We start from the raw sequence: 20633 nt of genomic DNA, 5'->3' as shown, positions 1-20633 counted from the left end.
AGGCTAGAAGACATTTTGGCCAAAGTAGAACTGAACCCAGAACCATGTAGTTTAGAAGCAAACTACATAATATTTATTCATTCGTTTATTTAATAACCATTTTTCCATGCTAGTATGGGTTGGAAGGGAACTTACATTTTTTTTTTATTCTACAAGCCTTTAAGAGCACAGAATGATCAGTCCTGATATCAACAAGGAATGTCAACATCCATGCACTTTTGCACATACACACACACATGTGCCATTAAATATCCATGTTTCGTGCAGGCATGCGTTGGATGGTTCAAAAGACTGCATCATTCTCTAGTGTCTGAGGCTTTGGTATGGTTTCTGTGACAGGATGCCTTTCCTAATGCCAACCACTTTACAGAGTGTGGACTGGGTGCATTTTATGTAGCACCAGCACTAGTGAGGCCACCTTGTAGTATGCAAGACCATGAACCCTAAGACAGGATGGTGATGGCTTTATGCTAGGAGATAAAGGGCTCACAGTATGTAAAAAGCGGGCAGAGCAGGTTTCTTCTTTGGGAGGGGCTACATGGCTACTCAGATTTAGAAAAGAGAGTGAAAATAATCAGGTGGATCATGTGTGTGTATGTGTGTGTATGCACACACACACATGATTGGCTTCCTATAGTTTTCTTTTACCAAATTCACTCACAAGGGGCTAATCTCAGGTGGCACAGAATGGCATACAGTGGCACTGAACTTAAAGCCACTTAGTTGTGAAGCAGATTGCACTTCCATACAATCATGCCTGACTCTTGACATGTATCAAGATTATCCATATGTATATATATATATATATACAAGTGTATATGATGATGATGATGTATATGTATGGCTGTGTATGGTGTATAATCATCATCATTGTTTAAAATTCCCTTCTCCATGCTTTATAGGTTTGATGGAATTTATTGATGTGGTGTATACTCTTTTACTTGTTTCAGTCATTTGACTGTGGTCATGCTGGAGCACCGCCTTTAGTCGAGTAAATCGGCCCCAGGACTTATTCTTTGTAAGCCTAGTACTTATTCTATCGGTTCTCTTTTTGCCGAACCGCTAAATTACGGAGACGTAAACACACCAGCATCGATTGACAAGTGATGTTGGGGGGGACAAACTCAGACGCACAAACATATACACACACATGTACATATATATATATATGTATATATATATATATATAATATATATATATATATATTATATATATATATATATACATACATACATACATACGATGGGCTTCTTTCAGTTTCCGTCTACCAAATCCACTCACAAGGCTTTGGTTGGCCCGAGGCTATAGTAGAAGACACTTACCCAAGGTGCCACACAGTGGGACTGAACACGGAACCATGTGGTTCGTAAGCAAGCTACTTACCACACAGCCACTCCTACGCCTATGTGTATTTGTATGTATGTATATAAATTTTCTTAAAAGTTATTATTTAATAAAATTGTTTAAAAATCAGAATGTCAGAAATCTTTTGGAAAGAAATGTTTATATTGTGTCTGTTATTCAACTTTTTCAATACCAAAACTGCTTACTCACCTCATACACTCAATGGGAATATTTCTTCCTCAAACATTTGTGACATTTTGTTTGTAAAAAGATTTTTTAAAAATAAAGTTTAAAGAAAATCTTTCTTTTAAATATTGTGACTGCATAGTAATACTTTTTGAAAAGTAGGAGTAGCTGTGTGGTAAGTAGCTTGCTTACGAACCACATGGTTCTGGGTTCAGTCCCACTGCGTGGCACCTTGGGCAAGTGTCTTCGACTATAGCCTCGAGTCGACCAATGCCTTGTGAATGGATTTGGTAGACAGAAACTGAAAGAAGGCCGTCATATATATGTATATATATATATATATATATGTATGTATGTATGTGTGTGTATATGTTTGTGTGTCTGTGTTTGTCACCCCAACATTGCTTGACAACCGATGCTGGTGTGTTTACGTTCCGTAGCTTAGCGGTTCGGCAAAAGAGACCGATAGAATAAGTACTAGGCTTACAAAGAATAAGTCCGGGGGTCGATATGCTCGACTAAAGGCAGTGCTCCAGCATGGCCACAGTCAAATGACTGAAACAAATAAAAGAATATATAAGTTACTTTGTAATCTCATTGCAATTGGTGTCATCATCACCATCATCATCATCATCATCATCACCATCATCATCATTTAACATTCATTTTCCATGCTGGTATGGCTTAGTATGGATTACACACACACACACATATATATAATCCTAAAAACCCCAGGTTTTTTGTTTTTATCAATGATTGTTCTTTGTCTGATGTACTATTTTTATTTTTTAACAACTATTTAATAAAAGCTGTTTTTGTTTTGACAGTGAACATTACACTTGAGAAATCTTTAAAATTTGATTTGGCAGGAATGTTGTTAATGACAAATTTTCTGTTAAAAAATGAAAAAGTGAAATTTTTTTTTTACAGCTTTGAATTGTGTCCCCTTTTCTTGAGCTTCCATTCTTAAAGAGAAGCTGACCTGGGATTGAAACAGTGAAATGAACTTATTGAACTTAAAACATTTGTTTTTTTTTCTTCATATTGTTATTAGCTAACTAGACTATAAAATGTAAATATAACTCAAGACCAAGGAAAACTGGGTGGGGTTAGGAGATTTTCATCATCATCATCATCATCATCGTTTAACGTCCATTTTCCATGCTAGCATAGGTTGGACGGTTCGACCGGGGTCTAGGAAGCCAGGAGGCTGCACCAGGCTCCAGTCTGATCTGGCAGTGTTTCTACAGCTGGATGCCCTTCCTAACGCCAACCACTCCGTGAGTGTAGTGGGTGCTTTTTACATGCCACCGGCACAGGTGCCTGGGGAGGCTGTAAATGGCCACGATCGGTTGGTGGTTTTTACATACCACCAACACGGAAGCCATTCAAGGCAGCGCTGGCATCGGCCACATACGGATGGTGCTTTTTAGGTAAATGAATCTTATATGTATATCCTTATATTAACTGATAGAATCTCGTTTTGAAGAAATGTATTTTCACTATATATATATATCTATATATATATACATACATACATATTGTTGTATTTGGGGATGGCCATGATGCCAGTTTAGCCAATGGAAAAAAAAACGCACTATTTATTCAGTGTTTGGTTGCTTCAGCTTTGTTTCATATTAATTATATTTGTGCAAGAGTTCCTTCGTTAATATAAAATAAAGCTGAAGCAAGCAAACGCCGAATAAATAGTGTGTGTGTGCTTTCGTTGGCTAACATGACCATCCCCAAATACAACAATATCTGTTTCAACACACAAGTTCACATCAAGAATCTTGCATAATGAATACATAAACATAATATATATACAAACATATATATATATATATGGTTATCTTGCAAGAAGTTGTATATAATGGGATAGAGAGCTGAAGAGAGTTGCTACTCAGGGGGAGATAATCATTTCTAAACCTGTCCTTCTGTATATATAGTGAAAGGCTTCAAGAAAAAAATTCCATGTGGCGAATAGTTATACACACACACACATGCTGTTTTATTAAATGAGAGCCCTTAGAGTGAGAACATAGATGGAAATTGTCTAAATGAATGAATACAGTTCTTGAGAAGACTAGTGCTTGAAATAAATTTTGCATTTCTTCAGCTGCACCCCATCTTTCAGTGTAGCTCTAGAATATCTCTACAATCCATTCAGCAGAGAAACGTAAATTTGAAAGAGAAAAAATAAGAACTTCCATTTGGCTCAGTGTCTATAGACAAGGTGGAGGGGAAATATAGAACCTGTTTTAGTTGATGGAATTATAAAATTCTTTTTCTTTGGTTGAGAACATAAAATATAGTCTGAGGGGCATTGTTTTGGCCAATTAGAACCAATTTTACTCAAGCGCCAATTCTAAATGCATGCTGGTGATATATATTTTACAGTATCAGCGCCACCTTGACTGGCTTCCATGCTGGTGGCACGTAAAAAGCACCAACTGATCGTGGCCGTTGCCAGCCTCCCCTGGCACGTAAAAAGCATTCACTACATTCATGGAGTGGTTGGCATTAGGAAGGGCATCCAGCAGTAGAAACACTGCCAGAGCAGACTGGAGCCTGGTGCAGCCTCCTAGCTTCCCAGACCCCGGTCGAACCGTCCAACCCATGCTAGCATGGAAAACGGACGTTAAACGATGATGATGAGTATATTTCAAAATTGATGTTTTTTTTTAAATATAAAATTGAACTGACAACTGTCATTCACCACATGTTGATACTGCTATACTAAGTCACAGAGGGTTGAATCTAATTTCCAAGGGGACAGCAGAGAGACAATCAGTGAGCCATTATTCCCTTAACTGGTCATCCAAGATTTTATTGATTCCATTAGTTCAATTTTATTAATACTGCTATTACAAAATTTTGAATTTAAAAGAGCCAGCCTTGTCACACTCTGTGTCATGCTGAGTCCCCTTGAGAACTATGTTAACGGTACATATGTCTGTGGAGTACTCAGCCACTTGCCCATTAATTTCATGAACAGGCTAATTCTGCTGATTGAATCAATTGAAACATTCATCGTAACCGACAAAGAGCCAGACCATTGCAAAACTTTACGTTTGCTGTTTCCTGTGGACACTTTTCAGATGGTTGTATATTCCCACCCCGCTTTTTTTTTTAGTCTTATCAGTCTTGTAACAGTCAACTATAATGTTAAACCTTTTCAGTTCCAGGTTACAGTTAATGTTTTCCATCCAGTATTTTGGTCATTGAGGGCAAATACCCTCTACTTAGAATATGATTCTTTTATTCATAAAAGTCCCCTTAAACCATATCAATAAGACAATCCCTAAATATTCATTTTTCTTTTGATCCAAAACATCCAATTATACTTCACAATCCAAACTTTCACTTTTATTTGAATTCATTTCCAAGAATATTAACTCCATATCCATAATCAACTTGTAGATTTATGAAATGTTTCACTTATGTTGTATTTTTTCAACCCTTATCTTTGTAGATTGGAACAGAAAGTCAACTTTTTGCCACTTTTACAAAAAGATATTTCCAGATCAACTTGGTAACTGCACCTTAGTCTTGCATTTGAGCACCATGCCATTTTGTTTCCATAGTTGTGTTGATAGATCTAGCATTTTCACTAAATCCTTTTCCATGAGTTAAACCCAGTTTGGGAATCCCAGCATGCAAGGCTGTAGTTCTCTGAAAAGTTTTGTATTTGTTTGCCAACTAATATTGTTTACGTTTTTCTTTTGTCAGCACAGTTAATTATGGTTTAATTATCCATTCTTAATTTTACTTATGATTAAAAAACAACAACAATTTACTATATCGTTCTTCTTGGCATTGAGATGTCAGTTCAAATAATGGCTCCATATTGGTAATTAGCCATTATCAGTCATTTTTATAGAATCATTGAACAAACAATCTAAGGAGTCTTTATGTAAAATATATTGAAAGTATTCCTGTCCATAGAAATGCTTCTGTTTCTGTTAAAGAATTTGGTTACTCAAGTGGAACCATAACTTACAGAATGAACACTTTGTATTTGGTTCTCAATATTTGCTGATTATGATGGAAGGGTTGTGTCTTTTAGTGAAGGTGAAACTGTGAGCTGCTTTTTCAAAATTTGCAGGAATGCAAATCCCAGAAGTGCGTATTATTTAATTTTCACTGCTTTACCATTCCATATTCTGCAACAACAATCAGTCTGGCATTGTTTCGCATACTGTTCTACCATCAATCTACCATTCCACATTTACCACTATTATTGACTAGCCATTCCATATTTTCTTCTACCATCAATCTACCATTATAAATCTACCATATCCTGTTCTACTGTTGATCATCCATTTCATATCCCATTCTATCATTGATTACCATTCTATATCTTCCTTTACCATCAACCTACCGATGCCTATCCTCTTCTACCATCAATCTACCATTCTATATCTTGATATAACACTGATCTACCATTCCATATTTTCCTCTACCATTCCATATCCTATTCTACCATTGACTGATCTACCATTGTGTATCTCATTCTGCTAGCATCTTGCCATTCCATATCTTCCTATACAATCAGTTAAGCATTGCATATCCTCTCCCGCTGATCTCCCATTCCATATTCTATCATTGATCAACTATTGTGTTTCCTGCTCTACCATAGATTACCATTCCATATCCTCTTCTACCATCAATCTCCTATTCCATATCCTGTTCTTCCATCAGTCTATCATTTCATATCCTGTTTTATCATTGATTTACCATTCCATATCTTCTTCTACCACCAATCTACCGTTCTATATCCTGCTTTACCATTGAGGAATTTAAGTCATTGACATTCTGCTTGAATGTGTGAAGGTCAATGGCTGTGGGAAATAATGTTTTGGGAAGGAGAAGATGGGTGAAGTAAATTGTCTGGTGGACTTTGTTATTAATTAGTCTGGGGTGAATTAATTAGCTTGGAAGTTCGTTTTAATTGGTCTGTCTGTACATGCTTTCAGTGAACTAATTTGCTCTTGCTTCAAATCAATTATATCATCACCATCGTCATCATCTTAACGACCACTTTTCCAGGCTTACATGGATTGAATGAAATTCCCTGGGGTGGATTTTCTTTGGCCAGATATCCTTCCTGCTACTTAACCCACTCAGTTCCAAGGGATTTACTATTTCCTTCATGGCCAGTCATGTTTTCATGTAAAATTAGAAGCAAAGGACACTTCTTGTAAGATGATGACACTCATTTACGACTGCCACTTGATGTCAGGATGGAGAAACAGCAATATATGGATATATGCGTGTGTGTGTGTGTAATCACTGCATTCACCCTTACACTCATCGCTAACTATTTGTTACTTTCCTCCCACCCTCTTATCAAATTACATGCCCCTCCCACTCCTCCTAGTTCTCTCTCCATATTCTTTTACTCACCTCCTTGTCTCTTGAGAGTTTGTGGGGTAACCATGTATCTCCTCTCTAGCCAATCATACTTTGACCTTTCACCTCCTGGCATGAGGCCGCCTCTCCTATTCACTTTCTTTGTCTTCTGAATTACTTGGTCACCTCACCAGTTCTGGTGCCACATAAAAGGCACCCAGCACATTCTTTACATCCAGCCATGGAAACTATGGCCAAAGCAGACATTGGAGCTTGATGCAGTCCTGTAGCTCATCAGATCATGTCAAACTGTCCAACCCATGTCAGCTTGGGACATAGATATTAAATGCTAATGATATATGTAGGGCTTCTTTCAGTTTCCCTCAGCCAAATTATATGCTCAAGCCTTTGATGGGCCTGAGGCTATCATAAAAAAAAAACAATGTAGACTGTGGTTAGGAAACAAACTTAACCATGATAATTATTCTATCATGTAGGTTATTTTTCTAAGCTGAATTCTAGGTTTATTTTCGTGGTCTTTGAGGTCCACTTCATCACTCTCTGATATAAAACTAAATATTTATTAAACTATTTTATGGCTTTGTGAAGCTTCTTTTGAAATTTCCTATAGAAAAGTTGTTGCTGTTCTTGTCATTTTCAATTCAATTCAATTTCAATTGGCTCAAAAAGCAAAAGCAAGGCCATGTAGGGGGACAGGGAGTTATGTACAGGGAGGGTGGTCATACAAAAAGTTCAGACCATTTCTGGTCAAGAGAGACTTTGAACCGAGCGGTCATCGGCATCTTCACTATCTCGTCCGGCAGCTTATTCCACGGATCCGCAACCCGGTCAGAGAAAGCCTCTCTCCTTCGATTGAGATGAAATTGTCGTAGATAGAGCTTTTCAGAGTGACTCCGCAGCCCACGCTCTGGAGCAGGAGTGAAGAACAGCTCTTTTGAGTGGTTACACTTTCCGCTTATGATGTTGTGAACGAGAATGAGATCACTACAGTGTCGTCGTTTTTCCAGAGAATAAAGGTCGAGCGTCTTCAGCCTTTCTTCATAAGACAAATGCTTGAGACCAAGAACCATGCGGGTAGCCAGCTTCTGGACTCTATTGGGATGATGATTTATTCCCCCTCCCATTACCAGAAGAGGAAGAAATGCTCTTTAGCCAGAGAAAGTATAGTTGTTGTTGTTGTTTGGTTTCATAACGCATGGTGGTTGTTTAAGCATCAAAGCTGTAGTTGTTAGTTTCATCCGAAAAGATGTAGATTTTGTTGTTCAGTTTCATGAAATGTAGTTGTTTTTGTTGCCATTTGGTCCCAAAAGATGTTGGTTCAGTCCCAAAAGCCTGGTTATTGTTGTTGTTGTTGTTCTTTAGTCCTGTAAGGTACAAAACTCCCATCGATAAATATAATTTTATACATTTTCATTAATTCAATATTTATTCTGTTTATTGTTTTTTTTTGTTTGTTGAATTTCTTTCGTCTGGTTCAGTTATTTTTATGGTTTCAGAATAACAAAGCACCTTTTTTTCCTTTTTTGAAAATTTTTATTAAATCAATTAGAAATCTCTGTTTTATGGATAGATTCCTCTTTGCAAAGATGATTATTCTTACAGGATTAATTTCAGCACTTTCATTATGTTGCACACACATAAATACACACACACACTTGTATACACACATTTACACACACACACACATGCACACACACACGCGCACACACACACACACACACACACACACACACATGTTGCATGAATGCATGCCTGCATGAACACACAATGTTACACGCACACTCACACCCTCTGTGATTAAACAGAATTCTTGTACATGTTTATTAAAAGACACCTGAGAATTACCTGAAGGGAAGTAAGCACACAGGTGTTAGTAGAAGCCAGTGCTGATTAAATGCAGTGTATGTTTCATGGCTAGGGAATTCCTATCTTCTGCTGCTTTGCATGGAATTATTGACAACATCAAATGTCAGTCTTCCGCATTTTATAACTAAAATGGAAATACTGTTCTGCTGAATACAGTTTGCTCCTTGCTCAGACACATAAGGTGTAAACCTTTTCTTTTTTAGTGACTCTCTTGATGTCCTGTGTATGGCTTTAAACTGCATCCAGTTGTGGGGCCCTGGTTTTGAAGTTCCAGGGTTTTGGGGAGTGAGGAACCACCCCTTAGCTCCCTATTGCTCCCAGGTCTACTCTGACCTGGAGCAGTAGCACCTGTCAGAATCTCAGCTATGGGTTAATTAGCATCTCATAGAATTAGCTCTGGAAGAAGGTCATTCAGAGGCCCACTCCCTCAACAGGCCCCAGGACAGATGCGGCCCTTCAGCTCTTTAGTTGCTCATCAAAGAGAAGGTCACTCCATAGAAATCCTGCATGTTGATATCTACTGGGCTTGTGGTTCCTGATGCTGTATGAGACCACTGCAAGTTTGAAGGACGAGAGAGTAGGACTGGCACTGCACTACAATAATATTTCTTGCATAGGTTGTTCAGCAAACTCCATCACAGTTTCTTCATAAGTCCAGTGGCAATAGGGGAAGAGGTGAGTAGAATTTGTTGAAGGAGCTACTTGAAGTCTTCAGTTTTGATCCTGCAGACAGGTGGCCACAGGGTGATGGTCATTTCCCCATACTTCTACACTGTACAGTTGTGTCTTGCTGAAACAACAGAGTCCAGCATTTCCTACTTGATGGTCAAATGGTTTATGGTGATCATATCTTCACCATTTATATATACATGTCTAGTACCCTTCTACATACGTGTATGTATATGGGATCTTGTACATTTTGCAAATTCATCTGTTCTATAGTTTTGTATTTGTATCTAGGGCATTTTATTCTCAATAGATGCTTGTGAACTCTTAAAGCATCCAGGAATTCTACAACTTATTTTACTGGTATAATTACTAAAGTATGAACATATATATGTATATACCCAGCCAGATATTTGACTCACTCTCAAAGCAATTGCAGTTAATAAAATATGTTCTGTTTTTATGCACAGAATTCTCTTTTCCCTGTTTTAAAACCCAAAATACATGTGTGTGCATATATATATATATATATATATATATATATATATATATATATATATAAACAGTAAAATTAAATACAGACATGGACAAGAACATGAAACACCACAGAGACGACACAAGAACCACAGGACGGGACATTCGAAGCCCTCAGTCATCAGTCAAGAACCAGATCATCTTAGCAATTTCGGCTGATTAATCTTGAGATTGCTCCGATATGGCCAGCCCCCAAGGGAAATCTAAGCCAAGCGCATTAGATCCCCTGGAAGAAAGCTTCGAATGTATACAACGAAAGGACGGAAAACGATCGAAGTACACAACAAAAATACAGAATACGTGACACCAATAAGAATACAAAAACGTAAAAACAATAACGGTAAAAATAAAAAAAAAACAACAAAACAAAACCAGGACGTAGGACAAGGGTCTTTCGACAGGACGATTTGAGTAGGGGCTGGCTTGTGAAGTTGTGCCTAAAGGCCACGGGGAGACGAACAAATACGTGTTGCTTCTGAGGCTGCTGAAAACGAAAAGAGCGCTCAACAGCGGCTAGCTGTCACGTGAGAACAAAAGACAGGAGAAAGGGACAGATGAAAAGGGAGAGAAGGTGGACGAGTGAGGAGAGAGAAAGAGACAGATCGAGGGGGCTGGAGGTGAGAGAGATAGAGAAACGTAGAATGGGGGGGGGACGGATGGAGAGGGAAAGAACGAAGTGGAATAAGGGGGAGGAGGGAGAGAGAGAGAAAAAGAGACAGATTAAGAGTCGTATCAAAGCTTGAGAAAAAATATACTTATCGTATAAGGACAATTGATACGTAGTAGCCGCCGATTATATAGGTAAACAGTAAAATTAAATACAGACATGGACAAGAACATGAAACACCACAGAGACGACACAAGAACCACAGGACGGGACATTCGAAGCCCTCAGTCATCAGTCAAGAACCAGATCATCTTAGCAATTTCGGCTGATTAATCTTGAGATTGCTCCGATATGGCCAGCCCGCCAAGGGAAATCTAAGCCAAGCGCATTAGATCCCCTGGAAGAAAGCTTCGAATGTATACAACGAAAGGACGGAAAACGATCGAAGTACACAAACAAAAATACAGAATACGTGACACCAATAAGAATACAAAAACGTAAAAACAATAACGTAAAAATAAAAAATAAACAACAAAACAAAACCAGGACGTAGGACAAGGTCTTTCGACAGGACGATTTGAGTAGGGGCTGGCTTGTGAAGTTGTGCCTAAAGGCCACGGGGAGACGAACAAATACGTGTTGCTTCTGAGGCTGCTGAAAACGAAAAGAGCGCTCAACAGCGGCTAGCTGTCACGTGAGAACAAAAGACAGGAGAAAGGGACAGATGAAAAGGAGAGAAGGTGGACGAGGGAGAAAGAAAGAGACAGATCGAGGGGGCGGAGGTGAGAGAGATAGAGAAACGTAGAATGGGGGGGGGACGGATGGAGAGGGAAAGAACGGAAGTGGAATAAGGGAGGAGGGAGAGAGAGAGAAAAAGAGACAGATTAAGAGTCGTATCAAAGCTTGAGAAAAAATATACTTATCGTATAAGGACAATTGTGGATACGTAGCCGCCGATTATATAGGTAAACAGTAAAATTAAATACAGACATGGACAAGAACATGAAACACCACAGAGACGACACAAGAACCACAGGACGGGACATTCGAAGCCCTCAGTCATCAGTCAAGAACCAGATCATCTTAGCAATTTCGGCTGATTAATCTTGAGATTGCTCCGATATGGCCAGCCCGCCAAGGGAAATCTAAGCCAAGCGCATTAGATCCCCTGGAAGAAAGCTTCGAATGTATACAACGAAAGGACGGAAAACGATCGAAGTACACAAACAAAAATACAGAATACGTGACACCAATAAGAATACAAAAACGTAAAAACAATAACGGTAAAAATAAAAAATAAACAACAAAAAAACCAGGACGTAGGACAAGGGTCTTTCGACAGGACGATTTGAGTAGGGGCTGGCTTGTGAAGTTGTGCCTAAAGGCCACGGGGAGACGAACAAATACGTGTTGCTTCTGAGGCTGCTGAAAACGAAAAGAGCGCTCAACAGCGGCTAGCTGTCACGTATATATATATTTAAGAAAATAGAGATTGGGAAGTTAATTGTTTGTTATTAACAGCAAATTAATCATGATCCCTTACTGTTGTTTTGATTAACACCCAGTAAATATTAAATTTACATGACCTGAACATAATATCTTCAGAGGGGAAAAAATATACCATTGGATGTTTTATATGTATTTATGGATTCATTTTAGCAGACTGAATATAAATTTAATATTTACTGAGTATTAATTGAAACAGCTGTAAGGGATGATGATTAATTTCCTGTTAATAATAAATAATTATTAACTTCCCAATCTCCATTTTCTTTTCCTTCTTTTATAAACTATGTTTTTATACCTTTTATTTTAAGGAAATTAATTCTCCCAAAATTCTAGGTATTGAACCAGTATTTCCTTGGATGAAACCATCCCTTCAGGAGGTTAACACAACCTCTTATCAAATTCAATATATATACATATATATATATATATATATATAAAATCATCATTCTTTTAACATCTAATTTTCTGTGCCTGCATGGGTCAGAGGTTACGTCAGAGCAGAATTTTCTACAACCAGATACCATTCCTGTCACCAGCCAAGTGATAATTTTTCAGTCTATTGAACAACAAATGGCCCAGACGTGATTACATGGAGAATTGGAAGTAAACAACATCAAAATAAGCCATTTTTTGTTTGCAAAGAGTCAGCCTGTCAAAAAATCCCAGACATGCTTTCACAAGTGAGCTGCAAGAAAATGACAGCGTCTGTGAGGTCATTGTTTAGAACCAGTGACCAACGAAAATAGGAAATCACTCACATGCTCTCTCTCTCTTATATAATATGTATATATATATATATGTATATATATATATATATATATATATGCATACATGTATGACAGGCTTTTGCCGTTTCCTTCTTTCAAATCCAAGAAAGAGACTCTTGTCTAAGGTGCCACACTCTTGTCATACGGGACCTGAAACCATGTATAGCTGCAAGTTGGGATATATATATATTCAAATCTATATATCTATATATATGCTGGTTGGTTTTTACATGTCACCAGCATGTAAAAAGCACCCAGCACACTACGTAAGGTGGTTGGTGTTATTAGGATGGGCTTCCAGCTGTAGAAACCATGCCTCATCAGACAATTGGAGCCTAGACAGCTCTCTGGCTGGTCAGCACCTGTCAAACCATCCTACCCATGCCAGCGTGGAACCCACTTTTCAGTGCAATCAAGCTACAGAGGAAGCAGTGGCACAAAACGTTGAGATGACCAGAAACCAACAACAACACACACACACAAATAAGGGATTTTTTAAATATTTCACACTTCTTTGAAAGCACTGAGTTACCGGAAGCATTGTTTAGCAGGAAGTGTAAAAAAAAATTCAGTTTGTAGTCTCTCTCTCTCTTTCTCTCTCTCTCTCTCTTTCTCTCTCTCTTTCTTCTCTCTCTCTCTCATTCTCTCACACACACACACACCACACACACACACACACACACACACACACTGATGGATACCTTCACAAAGTTTCTGTTTATCAAACTAATTCCCAAAGCTTTGGCTAGCTGAAGCCTACTATAGAAGGTACTTGATAAGGGTATCCTATGCTGGGACTGAACATGAAACCTCTTCATTGAGAAGTGAGGAAAGACTAATTTTAAAAATGATTAAAATAAATTTGCCTTTGAGTTATTGATTTATTTTGAAGCATATTTCAGTGAAGTGTTTTGTTGAATGTTAACTAATACAAGCTGTGCTGTTTCAGTTATTCAAGCCAATTGATTAATAATAATCTGTCATCTCTCCATGCAGTGTCATAGCTGTTCCCAAGCCTCCAATTGTTAATAATCACCGGTAATATTTTCATCTTTAAATGATGTTGTGTTATCGATGTTGTAGTAATGTGTTCAGTATTTGTTTGTCAACGTTAAACATTTCTTTTGGTTGCTATTGTTGTGTTGCTGTCACTTATAAGCATTTCACGATTAGAAATTCTTTGAATTCGTTTTTACCTTAGCTAACTATATACAGGTCATCCCACAAGAAAATCAGCATTTAAACCTGTTTATAGTTGAAAACCCGATACACTGAAGAGACACATGCCATGAAATAATCTTGGTTTATAAATAGATAAATTTAATAATAATAATTATCATAATCATAATAATAATAATAATAATAATAATAATAGTAATAACAATTGTTTATGATTTTGGCTGAAGGCCAGCAATGGTAAGTCATTTGTCTGAATTGTGATGCTCAAATGCTACTTATTTCATTGACCTTGAAAAGATTAAAGGCAAAGCTGACCTTGGTGGAATTTGAACTCAGAATGTAAAGAGCCAGCAGAAATGCTGCTAAGCCTTTTGCCTGGCATGCTGCCCATTCTGCCAGCTTAACAAGATGAAGAATGAGGTTACATGTTGTGGAAGTTTATTTGAAATCCAATATTATACAAAAGAGATCATTGATTTGACAAAGAGTGGGGTAAAAACATTTCCCTTTTTGCATCCAAGAATAAGATATTGATTTGATGAATTTCTTCAAATTTCTGGAATGGAAATATCTGATGATCTTTGTTGATCTGTAAAATACATCCAAACCTGAAAGAGCAAAATGAAAATTGAGAAAGTTTTGACTGAACTGTTTTCTGCCATCCAACATTTGCTGTAGTTCTATTGTCACCATTCCTTATGTTGCTATCATGGCCTGTGTTCTACATTTATTATAGCCATGTTGCAATCCCGCTTTGTGCTGCTATCTTGCTTTGTGTTGCTATCATCTCTTGAGTTACTATCATATTTTCTATAATACATTTACGATAACCATATTGCTATCATGCTTTCTGTTGCTATTATATCTTGTGTGATGTACTTTCAGTATAGTCATGTTGCCATCATGTTTTATGTTGTACAATATTTGCCACTCCAAGACTGTCGGTCACTCAAGCCATGTTGCTATCAAGTTTGGTGCTCTGCTAGGATTCACTCTGTTTCTGTTAATATGACATTTTTACTCTTGCAATGTTGCTTTTATGCTAGACTCTGTCTTAAAGATTCTGCATTACAATGTCTGAAGACCAGAACCAGTCAGTTTAGACCAATTTAAATTCTATAAAAGAACTCCTCATAAATCACTGGTGAAAATCTCCCATTGAGTCTATTGATTTTTATTTATTCCATTTTCTTTCTTTCTTCTGCTACTCCTTTTCTACAAGACTCTTAATCTCTATACATGACTGTCATATCGAAAGTGATTAGAAAGAAATTCAATTTCATTCATTTGAATGCTTCATGAGATTCCACTGCTTCTATATCACACACACACACACGTGTGTGTGTGTGTGTGTCTTTAAAACTTCCTAATTTCAAATTTCAAAATGCAGTTGCTTCCTGCTGAAGGAGAGTTAGTTCAAATGCACTTTTCATGAAGAATTCAATATGTAGGTCATGATTGATTTGCACAGCCATTGCGGTCATTGTTTATATAGGTCCCTGGGGGAGTGACCAAAGCCATAACAGCTTCTAGAATTTGTAGCAGGGATGGTGGTGGGGGATAACAGATATTGATACAATTGGTCTTATGATTCAATTATTGCCATGTCTAAGGTTGCAGTGGGAACTTTGGAGCTCTGAAGAGATATGATTGTCTTAAGTATTTAGTAGAGGTCTTGGTTGGATGGGATACTGTAATACAATACTTGGTTATTTTACTATGTAATTTTGAAAATAGGGTGACACTCCATCCTTAAGTTTATTTCATTGAATAATTGTTTTTATAAGTATAATAATCTACAATATAGGAACTTAGAATGTGGTGACTTCTCATCTTTGAGTAACCCTAAACAAAACCTCAATAATTCATATTTGTGCTGAAAGGTTTTCCAAACTTTTATTTAAAAGAATTTTATTACAGAGTTTGACTTTCTGTTGTTTAAAACCTACAAATCAAATGACTTTTTTTTTAAAGAAAAGTTGTAATAAAATATTTAGAGGAATGTGTGTGTGTGTGTGGGGGGGACTGTTAAAAAATTCACATTTAAATAAACAAGTGCCTTGTTAGCTAATGCTCAAATGAAAACTTAGAAACTTTATTATGTTAATCTAATCCTTTACTATAGATGTCTCTGAGTCAGTCTGCATTTTCAATATACAGTATTTATCTGGATTCTACTGTGAAAATGAACATGTTGTATATTCTGTAAAACAGTTCAAATGTGTTAAGTTATTTATTTAAAAATTTTATAAATTATTTAAATCATTCTTACAAAAATATTATACAATTTATATTATTGAAATGAAAATATCATTCAATGTCCATTTCCATATTGGAATGGCCTGGACAGTTTGACAAGATCTGAAGTGTTCAAAGATTGCGTGAAGTTCTAGTGTTTGCTTCGTTTGGCATGGTTTTTATGGATGGATAGTCTTCTTAATGCCTACCATGTTGTTATTTGCATTGGTTGAGGTTGCCATACAGCCTGCAGGACTAAAATCCCCTTTGATGGGGGAGAGGGAGGGAGGTGGCTTTATGCTAAGAGATGAGTGGGTAAAACGAGAGTGAGAGAGGGGGTGGGTGGGGTCAGAACAGAAGATGTTTGTAGCTGTAGAGGTACCACTTGGTTACTCACATGATAGAAGAAATGATGGGGTTGATTGGGGTGGAAGTGGAGAGATAAAAATGATGGGGGTGGGTTGTGAGGGTGGAGAGTCAAGATACAGGGTGAAGAGAATTGAGTAAGGACAGGTGAAGAGGGAATTTGGGTGGGGAGAAGTTGTAAGAGGGGGGGGAGATGATGAGAGAGGGAATATGAAGAACATGTTAGTGTTATGGATTAAATTCCCTAAATTCTTATTTTTATTATTATTTACTTAAAATCTCATCCACTCTTCTTTACATTTATTTCATTTATGGATATATAATGTCACTCACACACATATTGCTTTTGAAATTCTAGCATTCTGTGTTGCATGATATAACGAAATGCTTTGAGATGTTCTTGCTTTCTGCATTTTGGTTAGAAGAGCTGACATTTCTTTAAGTTTTTGGTTAATTCTCTTCTTCTAATTTAGTGTCACCATCAGAACCAACTTGAAATATTTCTCTCATTGTATCTCCTGCTTCACCTTTATTATTCATAGCCAACCAATTTCCAAATGCTTTTGTTTCAAGAATTGTCGTTTGTCAAAAGTTCTCTGTAATTGGCTTTCTTCTTTTTTTGCTACAGTTTTGAACACTCCTCTCTTAGATTTGCTCCCATGACATTGCTATCATATTCCATGCATCCAGAATGGAAATCCATTTTGGAATTCTCTGTCTTTGAATTCAATTAAAAATTCTTGTGCAAATTTGTCTTTGAGTAAACTTTTAATCCTTTAGCATTCTGATTGCTTTGTCAAAATGTAATCCTTATTTATTCACATTGTTTTGAATTAATCCTGTATTATCTTGTAGCTTTGAAATTTGGAAGATGTGATTGTGCATATTTAGAGTGACATTGTAGGCTAAATGTGAGAGTACATTATTTACATTTGACAGATAATTTGTCCTCATCTTCTTTGTTGTTAACATGTTTCGGCTGATATACCCTCCAGCCTTCATCAGGTGTCTTGGGGAAATTTCGAACCTGGGTTCTCATTCCTAAGGTATTTTTCATTGTTGTTGCTGCTGCTACTGCTGCTGCTGCTGCTGCTGCTGCTGTTGTTGTTGTTGTTGTTAACCATTACACCACATGCCCATGGGCATATGTCCAGGCAGTGACCTGAATAATAATAATAATAATATCAAAAAATACCTTAGGAATGAGAACCCAGGTTTGAAATTTCTCCAAGACACCTGATGTAGGCTGGAGGGTATATCAGCCGAAACATTGTGTTAACAACAAACAAGATGATGACAAATATCCGTCAAATGTAAATAATATATCAGGTCATCCCATAAGTTCTGTCTGAAATTTGAATAAAGAAAACAAGTGATCAAATGTTTTATTTGATTGAAATTTAATCATCAATGTACTTTCCCTGATTATCTATGACTTCCTTCCATCTATTTACAAGCTTTTTAATCCCATCAATGTAAAACTCTTGGTTTCAAAGCGTAGAACTCTGAAATGTCAGTTTTGACCTCCTCCTGGCTTGCGAAAGTTACGTCCCCCAAATGCTTCTGTAAACAATGAAGCAAATGGTAGTCTGAAGGAGCAAGGTCGGGAAAATAAGGTGGATGAGGAATTTTTTCCCAACCAAGCTCTTCAATTTTCTGTGATGTGATCTTTGCAGTGAGGGGTCATGCATTGTCCTGATGATACATCACTCCTTTTCGAATCACTAAAGTGGGTCTTTTTTCTTCAAAGCTTGGTTCAAATGCTCTAATTGCTGACAGTAGACTTGAGCATTGATTGTTGCATTAGGTGGTAACAATTCAAAGTGAATTACTCCTTTGCAATCCCACTAGATAGAGAGAACCTTTTTCCCATGAAGTTCCCTTCTCAGTTGTGGTTGGGCTTTTTCCCTTTTACCAAGCTACTGTTTACAACGTTTAACATTTCAATAGAAGATCCATTTTTCGTCACCAGTCACGAGTCTATCCAAAAAGGGTGAAATGAGTTTGCGAGAATGGAGAGAAGAGCAGATGTCAACTCGGGATTTGTGGTTGCTTTCGGACAATTCATGAGGCACATATTTTCCAAGTTTAGGAACCTTTCCAAGTTGTTGAAGATGACGAACAGTTGTATGGTTTGAACTAAACTTTATTGCCAATTCTTCACCTGATAATGCAGGATTTTCTTCAAGTAATGCCTCAAGGAACTTATCATCAAACTCAACTGGATGTCCTGTTTGATCTTCATCTTCAAGGCTGAAGTCTCCACTCCTGAATTTTGCAAACCGTCTTCTGCAAGTTCTTTCATTCAAGCATTCTTTCCCATAAACTGAGTGTATGTTTTGAGTCGCTTCAGAGTTTCCTTTTTTGTACTCATAAAGCATTATATGCCTTAAATGCTCTTTGGATACTTCCATGTTAGAAAGGGTTTTAATCAAAGAAATTTTAATTCTATTATTCTGTAAAATAATATTTAATTAGTTTAAATGTACACAAGTGCATAAAAATAATTTTTAATTCCATTAGACATTCTACAATACTATTAAATTTCATTCAATTTTAAAAAAGGTAAAATCGGACAGAACTTATGGGATGACCTGATAAATCATCGTCATCATCATCGTTTAACATCCGCTTTCCATGCTAGCATGGGTTGGACAATTTGACTGCTGTCTGGCAAACCAGATGGCTGCACCAGGCTCCAATCTGATCTGGCAGAGTTTCTAGATAAATAATGTACATAATTCCTCATCTCTTAAATATAGAAATGTATTAGATGTGAGTGGTTGAATGTGGCTAGCTTGAACACAGGATAGGTAGAATGTTTGGGTCAGAAATGGCTGGCGCAATTGCTGAATCTTGTATGATGCCTTGGTCACATGACTAATTTAACAATACAACATTTGTCATCCTCCTCCTCCTCATCACTTTCCATTTACTTCCCATCCGGCATAGGTTGGGCAGATTGTCTGAATCGGTTCCCACTAGGAATTACTACTCTTAAACACAGTGATTGCATCTCATTTGTATGTTTTGTTTTCACAGTTTCTATGATTGGGTACCCTTCCTATCACCAACCACATTACAATATACACTGGATATATATCTGTTTCTTTATTACCCACAAAGGGCTAAACATAGAGGGGAGAAACAAGGACAAACGGATTTAGTCGATTACATCGACCTCATTGCATAACTGGTACTTAATTTATCGACCCCGAAAGGATGAAAGGCAAAGTAGACCTCGGCGGAATTTGAACTCAGAATGTAACGGCAGACGACATACCGCTAAGTATTTCACCTGGCTTGCTAATGATTCTGCCAGCTCGCCGCCGCCTTATATATACACTGGATATATATCCTCATAGCCCCAGCAGTAGAGAGATTGTTAATTCCTTGACAAGTCTAAAGGGTGCTCTCAGCCACTTCAGGGTGTGCAGTGGGGATGCTAGTACTATGAGAGTACTTTGTTTTCATACCCTGTGACATTAAAGAATTCTAAGATTTGTCCTCTTATGACAACATGCCTGACAAAATGAATTCTGGAGATGTTTGTCAGTATCAGATTATTTCTCTGTCACATACAAATGTCAATAAGATGGTTTTACTTTTTAATTCCAAATTTCTTTTGAGTAACTGGTTGTTGAAATATTTGTAGTCATCTATGCACTTATGTGTGTGTATATGTGTAGCTATATGTTTACGTGCAAATCATCCTATGACACGTTTCAATATGTGTTTGAAATATTGCTCATCGTTTATTTAACCTCTGAGGTTGTTGAAATCCTGATTTTGCTTTCTTGTAATGATTTGTACAGAGTGAGTTTTCCGAGCTGCCATACCTTCATAATCACCATTAGACTCATCCAACTCTTTCCAAATCCTCTTTACTGTTCTCAGATTGACACACAAACATTCTGAAATGTTTGTATTGGAGATACACCATGCCGTTTCCAAATCATTACAAGAAAGCACACTATTGATTTCTGGCTTTACA

General features: G+C 37.3%; 1 protein-coding gene across 5 annotated transcripts in view; it reads left to right on the top strand.

Moving 5' to 3' along the window:
• LOC115210421 (sorting nexin-14) overlaps window positions 1-20633 on the top strand; it is a 196563-nt gene that overhangs the window by 46621 nt on the left and 129309 nt on the right. For 2 of the 5 annotated variants that reach the window (XM_036501942.1, XM_036501946.1), the window contains 2 exons: window positions 5007-5066; window positions 13853-13894. The exons of 1 other annotated variant lie outside the window; for it this stretch is intronic. In XM_036501942.1, coding sequence (XP_036357835.1) covers window positions 5007-5066; window positions 13853-13894 — 102 coding nt within the window. The remainder of the gene's footprint in view (window positions 1-5006; window positions 5067-13852; window positions 13895-20633) is intronic. 2 more of the 5 variants (XM_036501944.1, XM_036501943.1) reach the window with 2 other exon arrangements.

This window comes from Octopus sinensis, linkage group LG4 (genome assembly GCF_006345805.1).
Source record: "Octopus sinensis linkage group LG4, ASM634580v1, whole genome shotgun sequence".
Classification (NCBI taxonomy): Eukaryota; Metazoa; Mollusca; class Cephalopoda; order Octopoda; family Octopodidae; genus Octopus; species Octopus sinensis.
Note: the sequence above shows the minus strand (reverse complement) of the source record. Positions and strands in the feature narration are given on the sequence as shown.